Source organism: Narcine bancroftii, chromosome 2, assembly GCF_036971445.1.
Source record: "Narcine bancroftii isolate sNarBan1 chromosome 2, sNarBan1.hap1, whole genome shotgun sequence".
Taxonomy (NCBI): domain Eukaryota; kingdom Metazoa; phylum Chordata; class Chondrichthyes; order Torpediniformes; family Narcinidae; genus Narcine; species Narcine bancroftii.
The window spans coordinates 116225399-116248222 of NC_091470.1; the positions used below are offsets into that span (position 1 = coordinate 116225399).

The 22824-nt window shown below is 39.6% G+C and overlaps 1 protein-coding gene across 2 annotated transcripts in view; it reads left to right on the forward strand.

The window, feature by feature from the left end:
- Positions 1-22824, forward strand: part of dcaf5 (ddb1 and cul4 associated factor 5) — a 159990-nt gene that overhangs the window by 54098 nt on the left and 83068 nt on the right. For both annotated transcript variants that reach the window (XM_069918089.1, XM_069918090.1), the window contains exon 6: positions 11882-12095. In XM_069918089.1, coding sequence (XP_069774190.1) covers positions 11882-12095 — 214 coding nt within the window. The remainder of the gene's footprint in view (positions 1-11881; positions 12096-22824) is intronic.

The following is a 22824-nucleotide window of genomic DNA, read 5'->3' on the forward strand; positions in this document are numbered from 1 at the left end:
ACCCCCTAAATCCATTCACGCACACGCTGCTCCTTTCTGAGGAGTGGGGTCTCCTCCTATCAAACCCCACAAACTGACTGAAGGGAACCATCGTCATCCTATGGGATGGAGAGCCAGAAGAAGGTTACTTGTCAACCAAGAGGCAAGTTGTTTATTTTGACTTTAGGGTGACAAATAATATTTGTTTTAATACATTATGCATATTTTTTGATATTAAAATTCTGATTTATGCTCAAGTAAGGAGTTAACCTGGAATTACTCTTGAAAGGAATTTTTGTAACAGAGTATAATGTTATTAGCTCCTCTGCCTTAATATCCAGAGTGTCTGGTGAGGAAAAGATTAAAGAAGGCAATCCTTTTGTAATGTTTGGATGGATTGGTGGGAATTAAATGTACAATTTAAATCACTCCAATGCAAACATTTTCTTTCTAGCAAATTTGTATCATTCCTCCTCCCCAGCCTTTCATTCAGGCGCCTGCCTGCCTTTTGCTTATAACTTTCAGGTCCACAGCAGATGCCATTTCCCTGGTCTTGCATTCACCCCTGGAACATCTTGACAACAAGGACTTGTACTTCAGACTAATTCCTTGACTATAGTTCCACCTACAATCCAATAATACCAAACAAATTCATCCCCAGACTTGGCACAACCTCTGCTATTGGAGATGTGACTTCTGGAGGAAGAATTCACAGAGGATTGGTGCCAGCAGCTTTTCTGTAGTCATCATTAACACCAGGGGCTCGTAAGGCTTTGTGCTCTGTCCCTAACAATGCTCTCTGTACACCCATATCTGCATGGGCAAATGCAGCTCCAACCATCTAATGCTCCTAGATGACAACATCATCATGAGTAGAATCTCTAACAAGTCAGAGTATAAAACAGACATGGAGGGGATGGTGGCTTGGTGCCAGGATGAGAACATTTGTCTCCATGTCAGCAAGACCAAGGAGCTTGTTATATATTTCCTGAACTGGGGCAGATATCACTCCCCAGTCCTCATCAACAGTGCTGAGGAGGGGATAGTTGGCAGCTTTAGCTTCTTAAGCAGAAGCATCTCCAGTGATTTTCCCCAGTTCTACCTCAATGTAATGACCAAGAAAGCACCCCAGCATCTCTCTTCCTCAGAAGCCTGAGGAAAGTTAGCATGTCACCTGTGTCCCTTAACAACTTCTGGTGCTTTGTTGAAAGCATCCTGTCGGTGTGCATTACCGTGTGGGATGAAAACTGCAGAGTTGTGAGATTCATGTTTCAGGCTATCACACACACTCCTTGCCCCTCTTCCTATAACTCCCACTACCTTTGAAAAACAGTCAACATTTTTAAAAAAATTTAGACATATGGCATGGTAACAGGCCCTCTCAGCCCGTGAGCCTGTGCCGCCCAATTACACCCAATTGACCTACAAATTGTTGGTACGTTTTGGATGATGGGAAGAAACTGGAGTCTCCTGGGAAAACAGATACGGGGAGAACGTAAAAAATCCTTACAGACAGTGTGGGATTCAAACCCTAGTCCCAATTGCTGGCGCTGTAACAGTATTGCACTAACTGCTATGTGGGGGATTAATTTCACCCTGGTGACACTATTTTCAACCACCTCCCATCAAGTGTCAGATCATGCACCACCACATTCAAGGACAGTTTCTTTCCTACCATTCTCAGAACCCTGAATGAATCTCACTGTGTTATCTTTGCACCTCCTGTCCTGTCCTATCCATGTTCAATTTGTTTGTTAGTCTGTGGTCCTTCCTTTTCTTTCCTTCTTCTCAGCCTTTCAATTCAGGCACCTGTCTGCTTTTTACTTGTATCTTGAAGAAGGCTCAGGCCCAAAACATCGGTTATATATCTTTATCTCTGGTCATTGCCAGACATCCTGAATTCCTCCAGCACTTGCGTGTTTTCACTGCAGTCACAGAATCTCTTTCTAATTCTGCAATTTTGCCCCACCTCTTTCTTGCTGTACCACGTATGGTATGTCTCGCTGGATGGCTCTCAAAACAAATTCTATGATGCATCTAACTTCATGTAATAATAAACTTGAATTTGGAAGTTGGAGGCCATGTGAAAGTACCTTACCATTTCCACCTCTCCTTAACATTCAATAATGTTAGCTTTCCTGATGCCCCTACAAGTCAGAATTCTGTTAGAATTCTTATAACCTGCCTGGAATGATGTAACTTCTCAAGAAATCCAGTGCCATCCAGAACAAGAAGTCTATTTGATAAGCAACCCATCAACCATCCTAAATATTAATTTCCTGTGTCATCAGTGCGTAATGGCTGATGATACTGGGACTCCCTTCTTGTCAGTATCATGGAAGAACATTTATAAGATAACCTTTCAAGAAAGTCTCATCATAATTTGATAGATGGGCAATAAATGTCTTGTCCACAGCATCAAGGTTTTGAAAAGTGGTTCATGGAGCTAGCTCATGGATGACAAGTGCTAGTATTTCTATTTTAACAAAATGGTAATAGATAATGCAGTGCAGAACTGGAGAAAGTGTTAATAGTAACATTCAGATGCCTTGTCTCTAAATAACTATGAACAATTACTATTTTGCTTTTTGAATTGCTGATGTATTAAATTCCTTCCTCAAATTTAATAGTTGGTGTTCAGAGATGTGTGTGTATATGTTGAGCTGGTATGTTTTCTTGTTATAAATTCTTATCAGCATTAAACAATTGAGTTTGAGAAGCGTGGAGTCCTGGGACTTTAGACCATCTTTTCTGTTCATGATGAGAAATTGATGCATCAGGGATGTCTTGGGAATAATTGAGAAGAGGGGAAATTTGGTGACTGCTCTATTTATTAGTTGATATGCCTGAAGATGCATGTTTCGTGATGGGAGTGGGGATTGATAAATGAGAGCTACTTGGAAATTGTTCTCTGTTTTTTGATGAATAAAAGAAATTGGATCTCTCTTGCTAAAAATGATCATATTCTATGCATAAACAATTGAAAAGGCTACTTAAACATTCTGACCTAAACAGGAAATGACACAACAAACATGTATTATTGTTGCTGATGTATGGTTTCTCTTGTTAATGTGCAGCTTGAATCATGGTTTAGGAAGGAATAATTTAACTAAGAGTTTAGATCCATTTTAAAGTCATTACTGTCTTTTTTTAATATTTTATCTATAAATGTTAAACCACAATATATTTACATTCACTTGTAAACTATTTTGAAAAAATTATTGCATTTGCTAATATACTCCTATCCCCCTCAACCCACCCCCAAAAAAAAGAAAAAAGAAAAGGAGGAAAAAGGGAATAAAAAAACTGGAAAAAGGAAGAAATAAAACATTTCTGGAGAAAAATCTATTGCAGGTTACCAAGAGGTAACCAAACCAAAAAAATATGATATTTATCTCATAAATTATAAGTAATTTTCTCTAATGGTATACAACTACAAAGTTCTACATGCCATCTTTCCATGCCTAAATCTATTTCCGACTTCCATGATATTGCTATACATTTCCTAGCAGCTGCTAAAGCAAATTAACACAAATTCAATTTGATGATATTTAAATTTAGTTTTGGCCTTTTAACCTTAATATTACTCATTAAAAATAATACCAGGTCCTGTGGGAATTTGACCCCAGTATTTCGTCCTAAAATCTACCTACTCTTAAGCAAAATTGTCTAACTTTAGGACATGGCCAAGTTGAATGAAAAAAAGGTTCCAACCTCAGATCTACATCTAAAGCATAGATTCTTAAGGAAGGGCGTGGGAATATTTTGGTTGGGTGTGGGGCTTAGAATATTTTAGTGGGGTGTAGGAATATCTTGGGAAGTAATTAAAAAGTTGGCTTGAAAAAATAAACCCGTTATGTCCGTGTGAAAGACTTGGCAACACTGTCAGTTCCACACAATTCTGAGAAGCTCCAAGTAAAACCATTTTTTATTTTCATAACAGGTGTCTTTGCTCTTCTGATGTTTCTCTTATTTTAACTGTTGTTATCCTTGGTTAACATTTTTTTTTGTTGGGTCTTATTATCATCCATTCCAAATTATATCATTAGCGACAAGGATTTCAAATTGTCTCAACAATCATGTCTCCATCTGTACCCATCTGTAGTAAGATCTGTATGTATTTTTGTGCACTAGCATATTGATGGGGGGGGGGTCCCCAGATGCCAGCTTGAGGGGGATGGGAAAATTGGGAAAAAAGGGACCCCGGAAAGTAAAGCAGAAGGCTAGCGCAATTTTGATGAGCTCTTTGCAAGAAAAAAATGTTGGAAACTGCGTTAGTGTTTTTTTTTTCCTTTTTTTAGGGTCCGTATTCTTCCTTTGATTCGATCATAATTTTTATTACATTTTTCAATTGTTAGACATAATAAAATATTGATTAGTCTGTTTCAGGGAGCTCGCGCTGTTGTATTAGTCTGTTTCAGGGAGCTTGCGCTGTTGTGTTTTCAAAATGAGCAGACCAAACAAGCAAAGGGCTAGTCAATATTCAGTGGAGTTATTGAAGTTTGGGTTTTATACCTGCTGTACAAGAAGAATGTGCATCTTTTTGCCTAATATGCCAACAGACTTTGACAAATGAATCAGTGAAAGCAGGCTGACTTGAAGCTCATTTGAGGGTAAAGCATCCTAATCATGTCAATTCACAATTGGAATATTTTAAATCACTGAAAGATAAGTTTGAAAATATATCAAAAATCCCTTCATTATTCGCTGCACAAACTACAGCCCTGACATTTCTCTGCTGGTAGCAAAACATGGGAAGAATTATACGATTGGGGAGGAACTGATTATACCTGCAGTATCATTGTTTCTCAAAACAGTTCTGCAAAAGGATGAAAAAGATGTCTGAGCAACGCCACCAAGTAATAGTGCAACAGAATAGATGACAGATATTGAAAAACAGCTTATTGAGAAGTTGAAATCACGAAAGTTCTCAATACAAATAGATGAATCTACCATACAGGACAGTGAGGCTCTGTTATTGGCATACACGAGATGTATTGATCAGGAAGAGTTTCAAGAAGAGATGTTTTGTAAATTATTAGAAACTATCTACAGCAACCTCAAAAATTATATAGATGAAAATGAAATACCAAAAGGAAACATTGTATCTTGTGCTGCAGATGGTACACCTGCTATGATGGGTAAAAAAAACAGAATATTTAAAATTAATGAAGGATGAAAATTCAAACATGTTGGTTGTGCATTGAAAACTTAGTTGCCAAGAAAGTTTCCCGTTCTACACGAGATGCTGCATTCTGTGATCCAGTGTATCAATGCCATCAAAGCTAATGCCAAATATGAATGTTTTTAAAGCAGTTTTATGTCGATAAAAATGTGAGATTATTGCTTCACACTGAAGTAAGGTGGTTGTCAAAGGGAAATTGCTTCAAAAGGTTTGATCTCCTCAGTGAGTTTTTGAAGGATAAACCTGAAATGATAACAACAGATGGCAAAGCTTATGTGAGATACTTGACGGACATTTTTTAGAAACTAAATACATTGAACAAGCAACTCCAAGTAGCAAATATGATGCTCGTGGATGCAAAAACAAAGATATTTGGATTCATGACACTACTAGAATTATGCCAAAGGAATATTTCTGCAAGAAATTTCAGTCCGTTCTATTGGTTGAATAAGTGTGAGGTAACGAATGCTGCTACAAACGTCATTGTTGACCATTTGAAAATGTTGGTTACTGACTTCAATGATAGATTTTGTGATTTAAAGGCAATGCAGTTTCCCTCTTGGTTAACTCAGCAATTGCTGGTGGACTTATCTGAAGTTTCATTGCAATACCAAGAGGAGTTATCTGAGTTGTAACCTGATGAATTTGTGAAAACTCTGTTCAAGTGAAAGGAAGCATGATGGGGCTGTTTTTAACGAGATCGAAAAGAAATGCCCAAACTTGAGTACTTTTGCAAGGGAACTATTGATACATTTTCCATTGTCTTATTTAGTAGAATGTGGCTTCAGGGCTGTTAGTGATTTGCTTCAAGATAAGAGAAACCGACTGGAAATTACACAATGTGGAGATTTAAGGTTGAAACTAACAAAATTAATCCTCGAATCAAAAAATTCTTCAGCCAGCGTCAGGGGCAAGGTTCCCACTGAAGTCTCGAGAATTGTTGAATGTGTGTTTAAGATGGTTGACATATTGAAGTAGTAGTTGAATATGAAGTACATGTTCCAGAGTATTCCCCACCTTAATTCCATTGAAATACACTTGCAGTAAATGATTTAATTAAAACTTCTTTTGAATATATAACTTTTCTCCACTAATGGTGGGCTGTACGTTCTTTTGAAAAATTAAAGTGGGGCCTAGGGCAAAAAAGGTTGAAAACCATAGATCTAAAACATAAATCTGAAACAGCAGGATTTAATCTATTTAATTTTTATGGAGTCAAACATAACTGATGTATAAAGTTATATTGAACCAACCTATATCTTACATATATTAGTTTAGTCATATTATTCTTACACAAAATCTATCCAATCCTTTTCACTTATTTGAGTATTTAAATCTAATTCCCATTTTAATCTTGATTTATGCACCAAGTCGTTACTGTCATTTTTTTTGTTTGGGAGAGTGAAATATTGGTTGCATTTTGACTGATGGCATTAGAATATGTGTAATTTGTATTCTGGGTATTTTATATTTTGTAAGATGCATTTGTTTCCAGCAGCTGCCATGGTACTCGTGGCCAATTATGTCTGGTGCTTTGAAATAGTCTGACAGCATAGTAGAGCACTGTCTGAATTCTATACTTTATTTGGAATATTTTGTGATAGTTAGATATGTTTGGCCATTATCTAGCATCAAGACACCTTTCAATGGATTGTAGTTGGCAAACAAATGAGATGAAAGAGAATACAGTGAGTGTTAAAGGGGTTAATTAATTAACTTGCAGTGTTGCTGAAGGCTTGGATATTTAATCACCACATTCAGTGCCTGATTGAAATCCAGTTATCTCCATCTACTTCAGGCAACTGACCAGAGTGGTTTTGGAAAATAGTAGATCAATGTTTCCACCTTTTAGCACTTTTGCCTTTATTTCCCTCCATTCCACCTTTCTGACTGAAAGTTTCCAAAATAGTATTGTTAGAACAACATAAAATATAGGGCTACGTGAGGGCTTCAAATCTCAACTCAAAAATGTATTTGTATGAAAGTGGGCACAAATCATTCTTATAAAGGAAAGAATAAAACCCAGTTTAAATATTAGAGGAACACAAAAAAGAGCAGATGCTGTAATTTTGAGCAGATGAAAAACTGCTGGAGGAACTCAGTAGGTCACACAGCATCCAAGGGTAGAAATGGTTAGTCAAAGAACTTGTCCCTACAGCTCCTATCTCACCTCCATCCAGGGCCACAAACAAACCTTTGGGTTGAGGCAGAGCTTTACACCCAACCTAATATCCTATATTTGGGGTGCATGGTGTGGCTTCCTCTACATTGGTGAGACCAAATGTCGGTTGGATGACTGTTTCACCTGCTTTCTGTTTGTGGGTCTAAACTTGAACTTCCAGGAGCCAACCATTTCAACTCCACAACCCTTCCTACAGTGACATATCTGTCCTTGGCCTCATTCATGGCCAGGGTGAAGCCAACATAAACTTGAGGGGTTATCATGTTTTATTCATCTTGGACAGCCTTGAACCTAATGATATGAACATTAATTTTTCTAATTTGAGTAACCTCCATCTCCATCCATTTCACTGTTTCCATCTTTTCTTTACCTACTCCTGTTTAAAAAAAAATAAAAAAAAAATTAGGTATTCCCACATCTCTAATTATTCTCTCCTCCCTAATGGTTTCTCCCTCTACCTGTTTCTCCACCTTTCAACCCTTCTGTCCTATCACCTCTGGTCCCTCCTCTAGCTTTTATGTAATATCATTCCTTCCTTTGTCTTTTGATAGAGGATCTAGACCAAAACGTTGACTGACCGTGGATGCTGGCTGACCTGCTGAGTTCTTCCAGCAGTTCTTGTTAAATATTAAAGACTCTAACAATTGTTCAAGATTGTCTTTCCCAAAATTTACTGGTGTACATTTATTTTTATGCAAAAAGGACCTAATCTTGGTTCAAAGTTGTTAGCCTTTGTCATAACCACATTGTAAAATTCTGAAGAATGTGAACATGTCCTGCTTCTCCATAGTGTGTAATATTTTGCATCCATCTCCATTATAACTTGTATAAACGCCTGAACTGATAAAGGGCTTCAGTATTTGGAAGCTAGTCTCAATTGAAAAAGGCCTGAACACGTTGTTTTTGTTTACGAAACCTTGAATTAGGGTTTTTTATTGTTTGAAGCCATCAGTACCACTGACACTGGTATAAGGCCTTTCTAAAGTCCATGTGAATTATATTAATTCCATTGCTATTGGTTAGTTTTCAGAAAACAAAGCAAATTAGGATTTTTGGCCAACAAATCCATACTGAGTATCCCCTATTAATCCCTGGCTTTCCAATTGTGGTTAACCCTAACCCATTCCACTTTAAGCAATCCCTATTGCCATAAGTGCTCTGTGATTCGTAAGGGATTGTTTAAAGTGGGGTGTGAGTGGGAAGGGAAGGTTGAGATGCACTGCTCCAGACACAATTGTTTCTGAAATACTTTGAGGAAAATTGTCATTGGCTCATGAAGCCATGTCCATAATGAGTCAATTAAGGGCAATTAAACCAGAGGTTTTCAAACTTTTTCTTTCCACTCACATACCTTACTAAGTGCAGAGCACCTATGGCATAAGGATTGCTTAAGGTGAAATGTGAGTTTAAAGGGCAGTTTGAAAACCACTGCTGTAAAGTATTCATTTAAGATCTTACTCATACCCCTGGCTCTATGCAGCTTGTCCCCCTTGTTCCCTAATGTGACCCACTCTTTCCTTGGCCACCATCTTGCTCATAATATAGTAGCAAATTGCCTTTGCATTTGCCTTGCTTTTATCCGCCAGTGATACTTGTGATTTTCCCCCCTTTTTGCTCTTCTAATTTTTTTTTAAAGTATTCTCTACATGCCTGGAAGGCCTCTGTTATTTTTAGTGCTCCCTGCCCTTACTCTTTTTCAATCCTGGATTGGTCACCCTTCCCCTTCACTAATTTGGATAAAAGGTGGCAAAAAAGATAAAAAGGAAGCAAACAATTGGTAGGTGTGGAGAACTAAAAGTGTCTGAGCTTCTTCAGGAGTAGAAAGAGTTACTTTATAAAGAAACTAGGAGGGCAAGAAGGATCTTAATGCTCACGGCTTCATTTTTTTTAAAAAATTCCCATTTGTTGGGTATAGGTTTACCCTCAAGTAGCTGCTCTCTGTCAGTGATGCCAGATTACTGATATTGAAATTGGCCTTTCCTAAATTTGCATGTTAAGCATATTTTTGCTTTAGACACAGAAAACATCACAGATTTTAAAATGGTTGTTTGGGCATTTGGAAATTGTTGGTAGAGCGATAAAATGATCAGTAAAACCTTCAACAAGAGGAAAGAAAAATGTAAGTTTTTTTTTGAAATTTTTTATTTTTCACACCATAAATCACAATAGCCATGATATACACTTTTTCTTTTTCACACATTTACAGTGACTTTTGAAAAATGTAAGTTTGAGGCATAAACTGAAAGGGTTTATTCCTCTACTCGCATTTATGAATGTTTTCATACTAGCTTTCTTGTTTCTAACTTTTCTTGTCTTGTTAGTCATCTTGTGTTTATTCTTGAACAAAATATAGTTGACCATCTAAATGTGCAACTGTGTAATTGTACAAATGAACTAAACAGCAGTTTCTGTGGAAAGAGAAGTTAACTAGACAATAAAGATTAGACCACATTTCAACTGGGTCCTTGTAGCTCTTCCTTAAAAATTTAAATTCTGCTCAGAAATTGAGCATTAAGCTTTCTAATTGCGAGTTAATTGGTTGGTAGATATCATTGCATTGTGTATTTGATGAAACCGACCAAATAAACACATCAACTTGGCCCTCACCTGCATATCCTCCATTTGCCCTTCCACCCCCGCCCCCATGTGCAACCATGTGTTCTCACTACCACCCTGCCAGCCTCTGCATCCAGGATCATCCTCTGCCATTTCCGCCACCTACCACATGATCCCATCGCCAGGCACATCTTCTCTCTGCAGGTACCGCTCCCTACATAACTCTCTTGTCCATTACTCCCCACTAGTTGCCCCTTGTCACCAACCTCTGTGACCGCTTGGGCCCACTTCTCCTTCCTCACCATCAGTCGGAGCCAAAGCTGTCTTTCCAAGTGAAGCAACACTTCACTTATGAATCTGCAGGGGTCAATTACTTCATTTGGTGCTCATATATCTTTACCTCCAATGGACACTGCAAGACCTGCTGAGTTCCTCCAATACTTTTGTGTTTTTACAAATAAACACATCTCATGTTTCTATTCTTCCCTTTTCTCCCCTCTCCTTTATTTTCAATGACTCTTGATGAAAATCAGAAGACACTTTTTTTTTGTGCATTGCTCATGCAGGTCATGTCTATGATTTATGTTGCCAGTTTGATGGATTTTAATATAGTTTACAATCTGTAGCATTCACCAAAATAACCTTGTGTCAAGACAATTTTCAAACATCAAGTTCCCTGAGTAGAATAGTTAGTACAGTAAAATCCCTGGTATCCGGCACCTATGGGAATTTGTAGAAGCCAGATAAATGTACTTTCCAGTTACTTGAGACTTAGTCTTACATTGCTTAATTACAAGATAATTATACCACCCCCCCCCAGTCAATTTTACAGTTAAAGCCTCTGACTGGGGTAACCCTTACTAAGAAGGGGTAAAGAGACACATAAGAGAGTCACCCCAACGGTGAGCGGCATCAACCAGCTCTTTATCCTGAGCAACGCCTTTGCTGTTTCACACAACTTTATTCAAGTAGCTTCTCCGAGCAAAGCATGGCTAAAGCACTCCTTTGGCTGAATATTTGCTCCCATCTTCACCAAAAGTTTGTGTTGCTTCAAGGAACATTTACTTTTACCATTTTAAACTTGTGTATTTTTTACTTGTTATTTTATTCTTATTTATTTTAATAATTTTTATTAATTTTCTTTGATTTTATTTTTTGCTGGTTGCTTGTTCTAGATACCTGGGATGTTTTTTTTTACTGTATATTGTACTGCAATGTAAGAAATGTAGAACTTAAGGAGAATTAATTTTTCTAGCAATTATAATTTAAGAAGGAATTAGATCTATTTCTTCAGTATAAGGGTATTAAAGGTTACGGAGAGAAAGCGGGGACGGGGTACTGAACTTTAAGATCAGCCATGATCTCGTTGAATGGCGGAGAAGGCTCGAAGGGTCGAATGACCTACTCCTGCTCCTATCTTCTATGTTTCTATGTATGTAACTTTTTGTATTTTTAGCCAGTATTAATAATAATATAATAATAATAAAGTTTCATTTAATAATTCTCATTTGAAAGATTATTTGTGTCCTGTAAATAGTTTTTGGTTCATGTCAAAGAAAACAAATGATAATGGACTACAAAAGTAGAACATTAATAGTTTTGACACACAAAATAATGAAATCTGACATTAGGATTCTCCTACACTAAATACTGAATCCTTTGATTGAATCCAGGTGTGGTCTGGATTTGTTTGGTATTTAAGATTCATTAGTCCTAGCTAGAGTACTACATTCCTGAATTAGAATTAATTTTACCACATGTACCAAAAGATGGGAACTTCAATTTAGGCTTCTATATAAATTATTTGTGGACTGTGAAATAGCATAGGGATTGATTTTTTTTCCCCTTGTGGGGATACCAGTTCCTTGTGCAAAACAGATGGATTTGTATTGTGTGTCTACATAATTTCTCTGAAATGACGGGTGGATGCTCAAATCATGTGGGTAGTTTATGGTAACCCTTTATTTTTATTCTTGCAGCTCGTTGCTTCGTTATGGCGGGAGACTTCCCATGCAGAGTGCGATGAGTGTTCGCTTCAATAGCAGTGGGACCCAGCTCTTAGCTCTGCGCCGTCGTTTGCCCCCAGTCTTGTATGACATTCACTCACCACAATCTGTGTTTGAGTTTGATAACCAAGGCTATTTTAATTCCTGCACCATGAAGAGCTGTTGCTTTGCCGGAGACCGTGATCAAGTAAGTGAAAGCTATTTAATAAAAAAAAGTAAGAAAGGCATTCAGTGAATTATGTTGACATCTGTTGGGGAACAAAAATACATAGATGTTAACTCAATGTCACATGATGTGTTTTGTTAAGCTACATTGGCTGTTTTACTGCATAAATGAAGAAATTGTGGCTTTCCTTAGAACCTGTTCAACAGTATTTGAGTTGCATACAAAATTATAGGTTTACGTGTGTGATTTTTTTTTTTCAATATTACCCTCCAGAGGGATGAAAGTAATATATCTGGGTTTGAATACTATCACTTTTTAAATACTATTAATAATACTATGTTTGTAATGACCTGAAAAACCTCCAACATGCAACTACAATCACAGCATCTGAAGACTTTCTTGTTTCACCTGAGATGACTGTATGTACATGTCAGACATAATTCTTGAGTACTTCAACAATAAACTATTCTGAGCAGTATCATCGAGTTAACTTGAGCAAACACAAACGTGCTGGAGAAACTCAGCAGGTTACGAAGCGTCTTTAGGAAACATGTTTCCAATAGCCCTTTTCACCCTGGATAACCAGTAGACTGGCCGTTCAGTGAAGCAGTTAAGGAAGCCGTTTATGGCATTAACAGTGGACCACTGTTGACTGATTCTCTGTCCTTTCACACTCATCACAAGGCATCCCCGGGGTAAGGGGATTCTCTCCTCCACCGGTAACGTCTGAGTGACGCATCAAGCAATGGTGGATCTCCCCTAAATCCTAATCAATATATTATGATCTTCTATTTGAACAAAATTAATGATGCCTAATTATAATATAATTAACCATTATGTACAGCACAGTATGAGCCCTTGAGCTCCTGTTGTTGTGCTGGCCTACATAAGCCTTAATAATTTTATAAAAGACTGGGAAAGTATAGCTGCACAATTTATAAACACCGTGGGAAAGACCTAGCGGCAATAGCGCACAATTTATAAAGAAAGACCATGGGAAAGAGCGATGGCGGACCTTGTCTCCCAGAATTCTGTGTAGCAGGGATAGGGCTGTATTCATGGAGCACTAATGGACAGGTTTCTCTGCCACTCAAAATTCTGGGATCCGCCATCGCTCTCTCCTGCTGCAACTTTCCCATGGTCCTTCAGACATTTATAGAGATTTACATAGGTTGGCAAATTATTACCTTTTAATCTTTTGTTTCCTTCATGTTTCTGCACTCACACAAAACGTAATCAACGTGTCACTAGTTTATCCCAGGATACCTTATGTCCCTTTCACACTGGGCTAATCAGCACACAGATAGGTAGTATTAGCCTCGGGTCTGATGATTCCTGGATGCCGATTAAAGAGCTTTCACATTGGACCCTTAACCAGTAGATTGGCCCTCAATCACTGGGTCAAGGTGCCAGTGTGAACACCCAAACACCCAACCCCAACCAACCAATTTTCCCCTGCAGCCGCTGCAACTGTGTCTGCCTGTCCCACATCGGACTTGTCAGCCACAAACAAGCCTGCAGCTGACGTGGACTTTTACCCCCTCCATAAATCTTCGTCCGCGAAGCCAAGCCAAAGAGAAGAGAAAGGGGCTAATGTTTTGGGCCTGAGTCCTTCGTCAATATGCCTTGCAGCCTCTGCAGACTTTCCGCTTTAGCTGGTTAACTTGTGAAGATTTTAACTCCCCATCTTTTGAGTTTCTGGGTGAGTTTATTAAGTGCTTTAACAGAGATGTTACTGATTCTGTAACATTAGGTATTTGAACAATGCAGCTCATGACATGCTGATTTTGGTTTATATTTCGACCTTTAGCCACTGCTGAAGCAATGTGTTGAAGGTCATTTTTGTTTCTTTACATGCCCTATCTCCCATTTTGCCAGAATTACTTGAGAAAAATGATCTTGCTGGACCATTATTTGTAATTGTTGTTCCTGACCATGGGGCTATTTTTGTTTTGAAGCAGAGATTGTTCACAATGTTTGGAAATGATTTAGACGTCTTTTTCACTTCTGCACAGAATAGTTGCATAGTTGCAACCTGAACGATCAACCAGAAAGCCCCCAAAAGTGGTGAAAATTTGCCGTTTATGGGGGGGAAAAAAGATAAGACACCCTGAGGGCTGTATTAATTCTTCTGTGATTCCTCATGGTAGCTGCCTGTGGAGATCTCAGCTGCTTGCTGCTGGAAATCTTTGGGTATTGTGTCACAGCTGCAAGGGGACAGTTTCTATGATATCCAGATTTAAGCAAGAAAGTTGGCTCTGTAGACGAGGGATGTTGTAGGGAAAAGAGTAGTGAGGGCTAGAACTAGTAGAGAGGGATGTGGATTTTGCTAATGTAACAGGCAACCTAAGACAGAGCCAAGAATAGAGTTGTGGACTACAACAGTGAGAACACCCAAGTTATAGGAACATAATTAATGAGGTAATAGGAAATTGTATTCATTGTTAAGTCAGTTACAATCATTAACATGCACCCATTGTTGTAACAGATGCTTAAAATTGGTGAAACTGAACGAACGTTTTGGATGTGGAATATACCCAAATTTATAACAAAAATGTACTCTGCTCTCCAGAGTAAAAGAGCAAAACCAGGGTTGCAGAGGTCGAGGGAAAGATGAGAGTTGGACTTGGGTGTGAGATTTCAGAAAGAAGCTGGTCAAATTGGTGAAAGGACAGTACAACATTGATTATAAATGCAAGATATGGACCGGTTCAGTATAATTTTTTTACACCAATTATATCTTACTCCAAAAAAAATTACACAGATCAGAAGCTGAAATTTCAGAGATGTGTTTCAGATTGGGACTGAGACAGGAACTTTTCTACATGCCCACGTGGTCGTGTGTGAAAGGTGAGGACATTTTGGCAAGAAGTGGCAGAAAAATTAACCAGGATAACAGGAGTGGCCTTAATGGGTAATAGCTATTGTGTCATTTCATGAAAATAAGTGACAAATTGACCAAATATAAAGTCTCATTTATAAAAATAGCACTGGTGGTAGCAAAAAATATATCACGATCACTTGGAAGTCCCCCTCCCCTCTACTTGTAGCACGATGGACTGTGGAAACGAACAGCTGTATAACTATGGAAAAATATCACACATAATTTAAAGAATAAGCATGACACTTTTATAAATGTCTGGCAGCCCTACCTGGACCTCATAGGGCCCAGATACAGTAATAAAAAGGTATTAAAGTAACTATTGTATATATAAATGTAGTTTCCCCAACTGTACTCTACATAGTTAAAATATATGTAAGCTCTGCCGGTGAACAGATCTGTATGTATGGAGAGGAGGGAGGGAGGGACCATTTTTGTTGTGTTTGTGAGAAAAAGTTTAATATATTGTATATTTAAAATATCATTATGTAAAATTTTTGAAAAAATAAAATAATTTAAAAAATCAATTAGTCCTATATAAACCTTTATAAATGTCTAAAGGACCATGGGTAAGTTGCAGCAGGAGAGAGTGATGGCGGTTCTGCCGTCCCAGAATTTTGAGTGGCAGAGAAACCTGTCCATTAGTGCTCTGTGAATACAGCCCTATCCCTGCTACACGGAATTCTGGGAGACCAGGTCCGCCATCGGTCTTTCCCATGGTCTTTATAAATTGTGCGCTATTGCCGCTAGGACTTTCCCCACGATGTTTATAAATTGTGCGGCTATACTTTCCCAGTCTTTTATAAAATTATTAAGCCTTATGTAGGTCAGCACAACAAGGGCTCATACTGTGCTATACATAATGCTTAATTATATTATAACTGAACCAGTCCACATCTTGCATTTATAATCGATGTCGTTCTGTCCAGCTTCTTCTGAAATCTCCACACCCAAGTCCAACTCCCATCTTTCCCTTGACCTCTGCAACCCTGATTTTGCTCTTTCACTCTGGAGAGCATAGTACATTTTTGTTATAAATTGGTATATTCCACATCCAAACCATTAGTTCAATTTCACTCATTTCAAGTGGGGTCACATTGGTCCCCATCTTTCTCTTAAGAATGATCTCCGCTGGAGAAAATAGAAAAAGAACCCATTGGCCACTCCATATTTGTGTTTTAATTGTTCAAAGGACATAAGTTTCTTCCATGTTACAGTCTTTAATATATCATATCTTCGTCATACCACATATTTAATATTCTATTGCCCATGTTCATAGTCTTCACCAAGGAGGATATAGGTTATAGTCAGTTAGGGGGTAGTGGTCATGAGGTACCAAGAGACTTGGGGAACTTTACTGGGGAGGTAGGGGATCTAATGGATATCCGGATCCAAAAGCAGGAGGTTATGAGTAAATTGTTGGGACTGAGGGCTGATAAATCCCCAGGGCCTGATGGGCTGCATCCTAGGGTACTTAAAGAGGTGGCTATGGAAATTGTGGAAGCACTGGTCGACATTTTCCAAAGTTCCATAGATTCCGGGGAGGTCCCTGAGGATTGGAGAGTGGCTGATGTGGTGCCGCTTTTTAAGAAAGGAGGGAGGGAGAAAACGGGAAATTATAGACCGGTTAGCCTGACATCAGTGGTGGGGAAGATATTGGAGTCCATCATAAAAGGAGAAATAGCAGAACACTTAGTCAGTAATAATAGTATAAGGGCTAGTCAGCATGGATTCCTTAAGGGTAAGTCATGCTTGACTAACCTTCTGGAATTTTTTGAGGATGTGACAAAGAGGGTGGACTCGGGAGAGCCAGTGGATGTGGTGTATTTGGACTTCCAGAAGGCCTTTGATAAGGTACCGCACGGGAGTCTAGTGGGCAAGATCAGGGAGCATGGTATTGGAGGTAAGGTGCTGACATGGATAGGAAATTGGTTAAGAGATAGGAAACAAAGGGTTGGAGTAAATGGGTCTTTTTCAGAATGGCAGGATGTGACAAGTGGAGTGCCTCAGGGATCGGTGTTGGGTCCTCAGTTGTTTGTAATTTATGTTAATGATTTGGATGAGGGGATTATAAATAACATGAGCAAATTTGCAGATGACACTAAACTGGGTGGCGGTGTAGGGTGTGAGGAGGATGTAAAGAAAATGCAGAGGGACTTGGACAGGCTGGAGGAGTGGGCGGCTAAATGGAAGATGAATTTCAATGTGAACAAATGTGAGGTTATTCAATTTGGGGGAAGTAATAGGAAAGCTGAGTATTATTTAAATGGAGACAAGCTAGGGAGTGGAGAAGTGCAAATGGATCTGGGTGTACTTGTTTACCGGTCACTGAAGGCTAGCATGCAGGTTCAGAAAGCTGTGAAGAAGGCAAATGGAATGTTGGCTTTCATAAAGAGGGGATTGGAGTATAGGAACAGAGACGCCCTTCTGCAGTTATACAGGGCCCTGGTGAGACCCCACCTCTAGTATTGTGTCCAGTTCTGGTCTCCAAACTTGAGGAAGGACATACTAGCTATAGAGGGTGTGCAGCGCAGATTTACAAGGTTAGTTCCAGGGATGGCAGGGTTGTCATATGCAGCAAGGCTAGAAAAACTGGACTTGTATCCATTGGAGTTTAGAAGGATGAGGGGGGACATGATTGAGGTATACAAAATCATCAGGGGGATAGACAAGGTGAAGTCTGATTACTTGTTCCCAATGATGGGGGAGACGAAGACTAGAGGGCATAGTTTAAGAATACAGGATAGGCCCTTTAGGATGGAGATGAGAAAGCATTTTTTTACCCAGAGAAGTGTGAATCTGTGGAATGCTCTGCCACGGAGGGTGGTAGAGGCGGATTCGCTGACTATGTTCAAAAGAGAGTTAGATAAGACTCTTGTGGGTAACGGAGTTAAGGGTCATGGGGATAAGGCTGGAAAGGGGTACTGATGGTAATGATCAGCCATGATCTAAAATGGCGGTGCTGGCCCGACAGGCCAAATGGCCTACTCCAGCTCCTATTGTCTATTGTCTACACATTGGTGATGGAATCTGTTCTATCACACCCCCATACATCAATAAGATTTATATCTTTAATATATGAATTTGTGGTTTTTGCTGCTTTCACCCTCATTATTGTTCTTGCAGATTTATCTAATATTGGATCCAAGCAGAAATTAAAGTCTCCTCCAACTCATATATTTTGTCTCCCCTCTGCTGTTTTTAACAAGATGTCCTTCATAAAGGCTTCATCATCATAATTCGGGGCACAAATATTCATAAACATCCATGCTTCTCCATAAATTTTACAGTGTGCCATTACATACCTTCCGGCTTGATCAATCGAGGTACATTTTTATTCATTAGAATCACCACCTCTCTTGCCTTTGAACCAAAGGAAGAAGATATTATTTGTCCCACCCATTCTCTTTTTAATTTATCATGTTCCAATTTGATAAGATGTGTTTCCTGCAAAAAGATTATATCCATTTTTAATTTCTTTAAGTATGCCAAGACCCACTTCATCTTCACTGTACCACTTATCCCATTAATGTTAAGACTAATAAATTTTTTAGTGTTTTATCCATACCATTTTTCACTCAAATATTGTATAACATTAATATCTTCACAATTTTCTAAATACTGTTGTAACATTTCCCTATTAAAAGATATTTCTAACACCTACATTTCCCCTTTAAGAAACACACACATCCCTATCAAACAATGAAGACTCATTGATCAAATTAAGAGATGTGTCCCAATCCTCATCTGAGAATGTTCTCTTCAAATCATGTACCCAATTGTTCTTAATCCTGGTCATTGAGGCTATTCTTAAATCCATTAAATTATTACAAATATTTGATATTAACCCTCCATGGGAAAATTGCAAATCAAAAAAACATCAAGAATATTTGCTTCAGAGATTCAAGGAAAATCAGAAAGTTTGGACTGAGCAAAATGCCTAATTTGTAAATATTTTGGTATTACTTAATCATATCAAAATATTATTATTGGGATGGTCAATTTTATCTATTACAATGATTGGACGCATCAATTTGGTTAAGAAGAATATTTTACTTAATCTTTTGTATATTTTTCAATATTTACCAATTTCATAAATCCTTTCTTGATTCACTGGATTCGATTATCTCATCATATATATGGCAAGGAAAACAGCCTTGTACAAATAAGGCTCATCTCCAAAAGACTAAAAGGAATGGGGGATTACCACTACAAAACTTTAGATTCTATTATTGGGTGGCCAATATATGTAATTTACTCTTATTTATTGCATTTTGATGTTAGCTGACAGCCCTTCATGGAAATGGAATTGAATTTTACTAAAAAGACATCTATTAGGTACATTTTTACCTTTTTCTTAATTGACTAAGAACCCAATAACAAGGCTTAGACTGAGGATATGGAGACAATCTAGGAGATTTTTTGGTTATTACAGTTTTTCTCTTGCCACTCCTATTATAACAAATCATCTTTTCCAACCCTCTGTGTTAAATATAGGTTTTAAAGAATGGTATGGATTAGGCATTAAAAGTTTTAAAGATCTTTTTATTCCAGGTAATTTTGTTTCTTTTGAACAACTAACAGCAAAATTTAATTGTCTAATAGGCACCTTTTTTAGAGATTATGTTGTAATGGGCATTATTCCATTTTAATTTTAAATTAACCTAGGTGACTTAAAAATGGACAACGGGCCACATTTGGCCACTCCTGGTTTAGAATAGCTGTGAAATTACAAATATTGCAATCGAGACCAATTATGCTCTACCAGTTTGAAATTCTGCTCTACTTGCCCTGAATCTTGTAAAATGTTTAATTTAAATTGTATTAAGACCATCTCTCCCCCGCGCCCCCCCCCCCACCCCATAGGGGGATCAAGAATGGCTTCTTTTCCATTTTTCTAGACTCTGATGTTTTTAAGGCGAATGGGAGGGTTTACTGACATTAGAATCGTGCCTGGCCACACAGTCATGGGTATATAATGAGTAGAGCAGTGGGCTAAGCCCGTATCGTTCAAATGCACCTGTATTGATAACAAGTAAGGAGGACACATTGTTTTCAATTCGTACTGACTATGGTCTTCCGATATCAAGCATCCAGTTTGTGGTGGGAGGTGCAGTAATCCAGGGTTTGGAGCTTGTTGACCAGATCTGAGGGAATAATGGTGTCAAAGGCTGAGCTGTAATCAATGGCTTGGCTGGAGGAAGGCAGGATTGCCTGATACAGGTACTGGGGTTTGAGTTTTAAAAGGAATAGGATGGGAGATAGGAGAGGAGGAGTAGCATTACTGGTCAAGGATTGTATTACAGATATAGAAAGAGAGGAGGTTGCAGAGGGAGTGTCCACTGAGACGGTATGGGTGGAAGTCAGAAATAGGAAGAGACCAATCACTGTACTAAGAGCAGTCTATAGGCCCAACTTGCCCTAGGGACACAAAGTAGTTGATAAGCAGGCAGATTTTGGAATGGTGCAGGAAATACAGGGTTGTAGTTAAGGATGATTTGAAGTTCCCTAATAATGACTGGCAAGATGGATAGAAGGGGCTGAATTTGTCAGGTGTGTCCCAAGAGATTCCTGACACAATATATGGACCAGCCGATGAGGGGAGAGGCCACACTAGATCTAATTCTGGGTAATGATCCTGCTCAGGTGACCACAACTCCCTGAGCTTTAGCATAGCAATGGAAAAGGATAAAAGCAGACAAAATGGGAAAGTGTTTAATTGGGGAAGGGCTAAATACAATGGGATGAGGCATGAAATAGTGAGAGTAAATTGGAAACAGATGTTCCAAGGTGAAATCACAAAACTAATGTGGAGGAAGTTTAGGGACAACTTGTGCTGGGACAACCCATGCAGGTTTGTCCCACTGGGACAAGGAAAAGGGACCCATGGTTGATGAAACAGGTGAGGTCAAGAGGAAGAAGGAAGCATATATTAGATATAGGAAGCTGGAAACAGTAAGGGTTCAGGAGAAGTATATAGCCCCTTTGAAACTTGCAAGTGGTCCCAGAAATTAATGGGCAATTGGCCTTTAAGGGGTCTAGTGTGAAATGAAAATTGTCTTAACGCCAGCATCAGATGATGTCATCTCACACCGAGGATTAACGACCTCAACCCCAGTACAATCCCCAGCGTCTGTACGTGCCAGAGTTGTAATCAGGCAAGTGTAGAATTGCATTGTGGGATTGAAATGACCCACGTTTTTATGTGAGTGAGGGGACGTGAAGGAAGAAAAGTTTAAAATTAAGTTATAAACTTTGCTGTGGGAAAGTCACAGCAGGGGAGAGAGAGAGAGTAAATAAATAGCAATAGCAGGCAATTTTTAAATAGCATGGGAAAGTTAGTAGTGCTATAGTGCACAATTTTTAAAGACGGGAAAAAACCAATTATGCCATTTTATGGCATTCAGAGAGGGCAGGTTCACCATTGCTTTTTCCCATGGTATTTCTATATTGTACACGATGGCACTACCAACTTTCCCACGCTGTATAAGTTGTGTACGATAGCGCTACCAATATTCCCACGCAGTATAAACTGTGTACAATTGTGCTATCAACTTTCCCATGCAGTATAAATTGTATACGATAGTGCTACCATCTTTCCCAAGCAGTATAAATTGTGTACGATAGCGCTACCGTCTTTCCCATGCAGTATAAATTGTGTATGATTGTGCTATCAACTTTCCCAAGCAGTATAAATTGTGTACGATAGCGCTACCAACTTTCCCATGCAGTATAAATTGTGTACGATTGCGCTACCAACTTTCCCATGCAGTATAAATTGTGTACCATTGCGCTATCAACTTTCCCATGCAGTTTTAATTGTGTACGATAGCACTACCAACTTTCCCACACTGTATAAATTGTGTATGATGGCGCTACCAACTTTCCCACGCAGAGAGTTGTGAGGGCCTAGAATGCCTTGCCAGGGATGGTGGTGGAGGCTGAATCATTACTGGCATTTAATAGACTCTTAGACAGGCACATGGATCGAAGGAAAATAGAGGGTTACGGGGTATGAAGAGTTTAATATTTGTTTATTTAAGGAAGTATATTGCTCAGCACAATATCAAGGGCCGAAGGGCCTGTACTGTGCTCTATATTCTAAGAGTAGCTGTATATACAAGCTGCTGTTTTCTCGGTGATCCTGAGGTGAGTGGAAACCCAGTGATATTGTGTCTGGGTTGGAGAGATTGAGATGGTTGAATTGCAGTGGGTCCAGTGGTATTGCAGTGGGTCCAGTGGTATTGCAGTGGGTCCAGTGGTATTGCAGTGGGTCCAGTGGCATTGCAGCGGGTCCAGTGGCATTGCAGCGGGTCCAGTGGCGTTGCAGCGGGTCCAGTGGCGTTGCAGCGGGTCCAGTGGCGTTGCAGCGGGTCCAGTGGCGTTGCAGCGGGTCCAGTGGCGTTGCAGCGGGTCCAGTGGCGTTGCAGCGGGTCCAGTGGCGTTGCAGCGGGTCCAGTGGCGTTGCAGCGGGTCCAGTGGCGTTGCAGCGGGTCCAGTGGCGTTGCAGCGGGTCCAGTGGCGTTGCAGCGGGTCCAGTGGCGTTGCAGCGGGTCCAGTGGCGTTGCAGCGGGTCCAGTGGCGTTGCAGCGGGTCCAGTGGCGTTGCAGCGGGTCCAGTGGCGTTGCAGCGGGTCCAGTGGCGTTGCAGCGGGTCCAGTGGCGTTGCAGCGGGTCCAGTGGCGTTGCAGCGGGTCCAGTGGCGTTGCAGCGGGTCCAGTGGCGTTGCAGCGGGTCCAGTGGCGTTGCAGCGGGTCCAGTGGCGTTGCAGCGGGTCCAGTGGCGTTGCAGCGGGTCCAGTGGCGTTGCAGCGGGTCCAGTGGCGTTGCAGCGGGTCCAGTGGCGTTGCAGCGGGTCCAGTGGCGTTGCA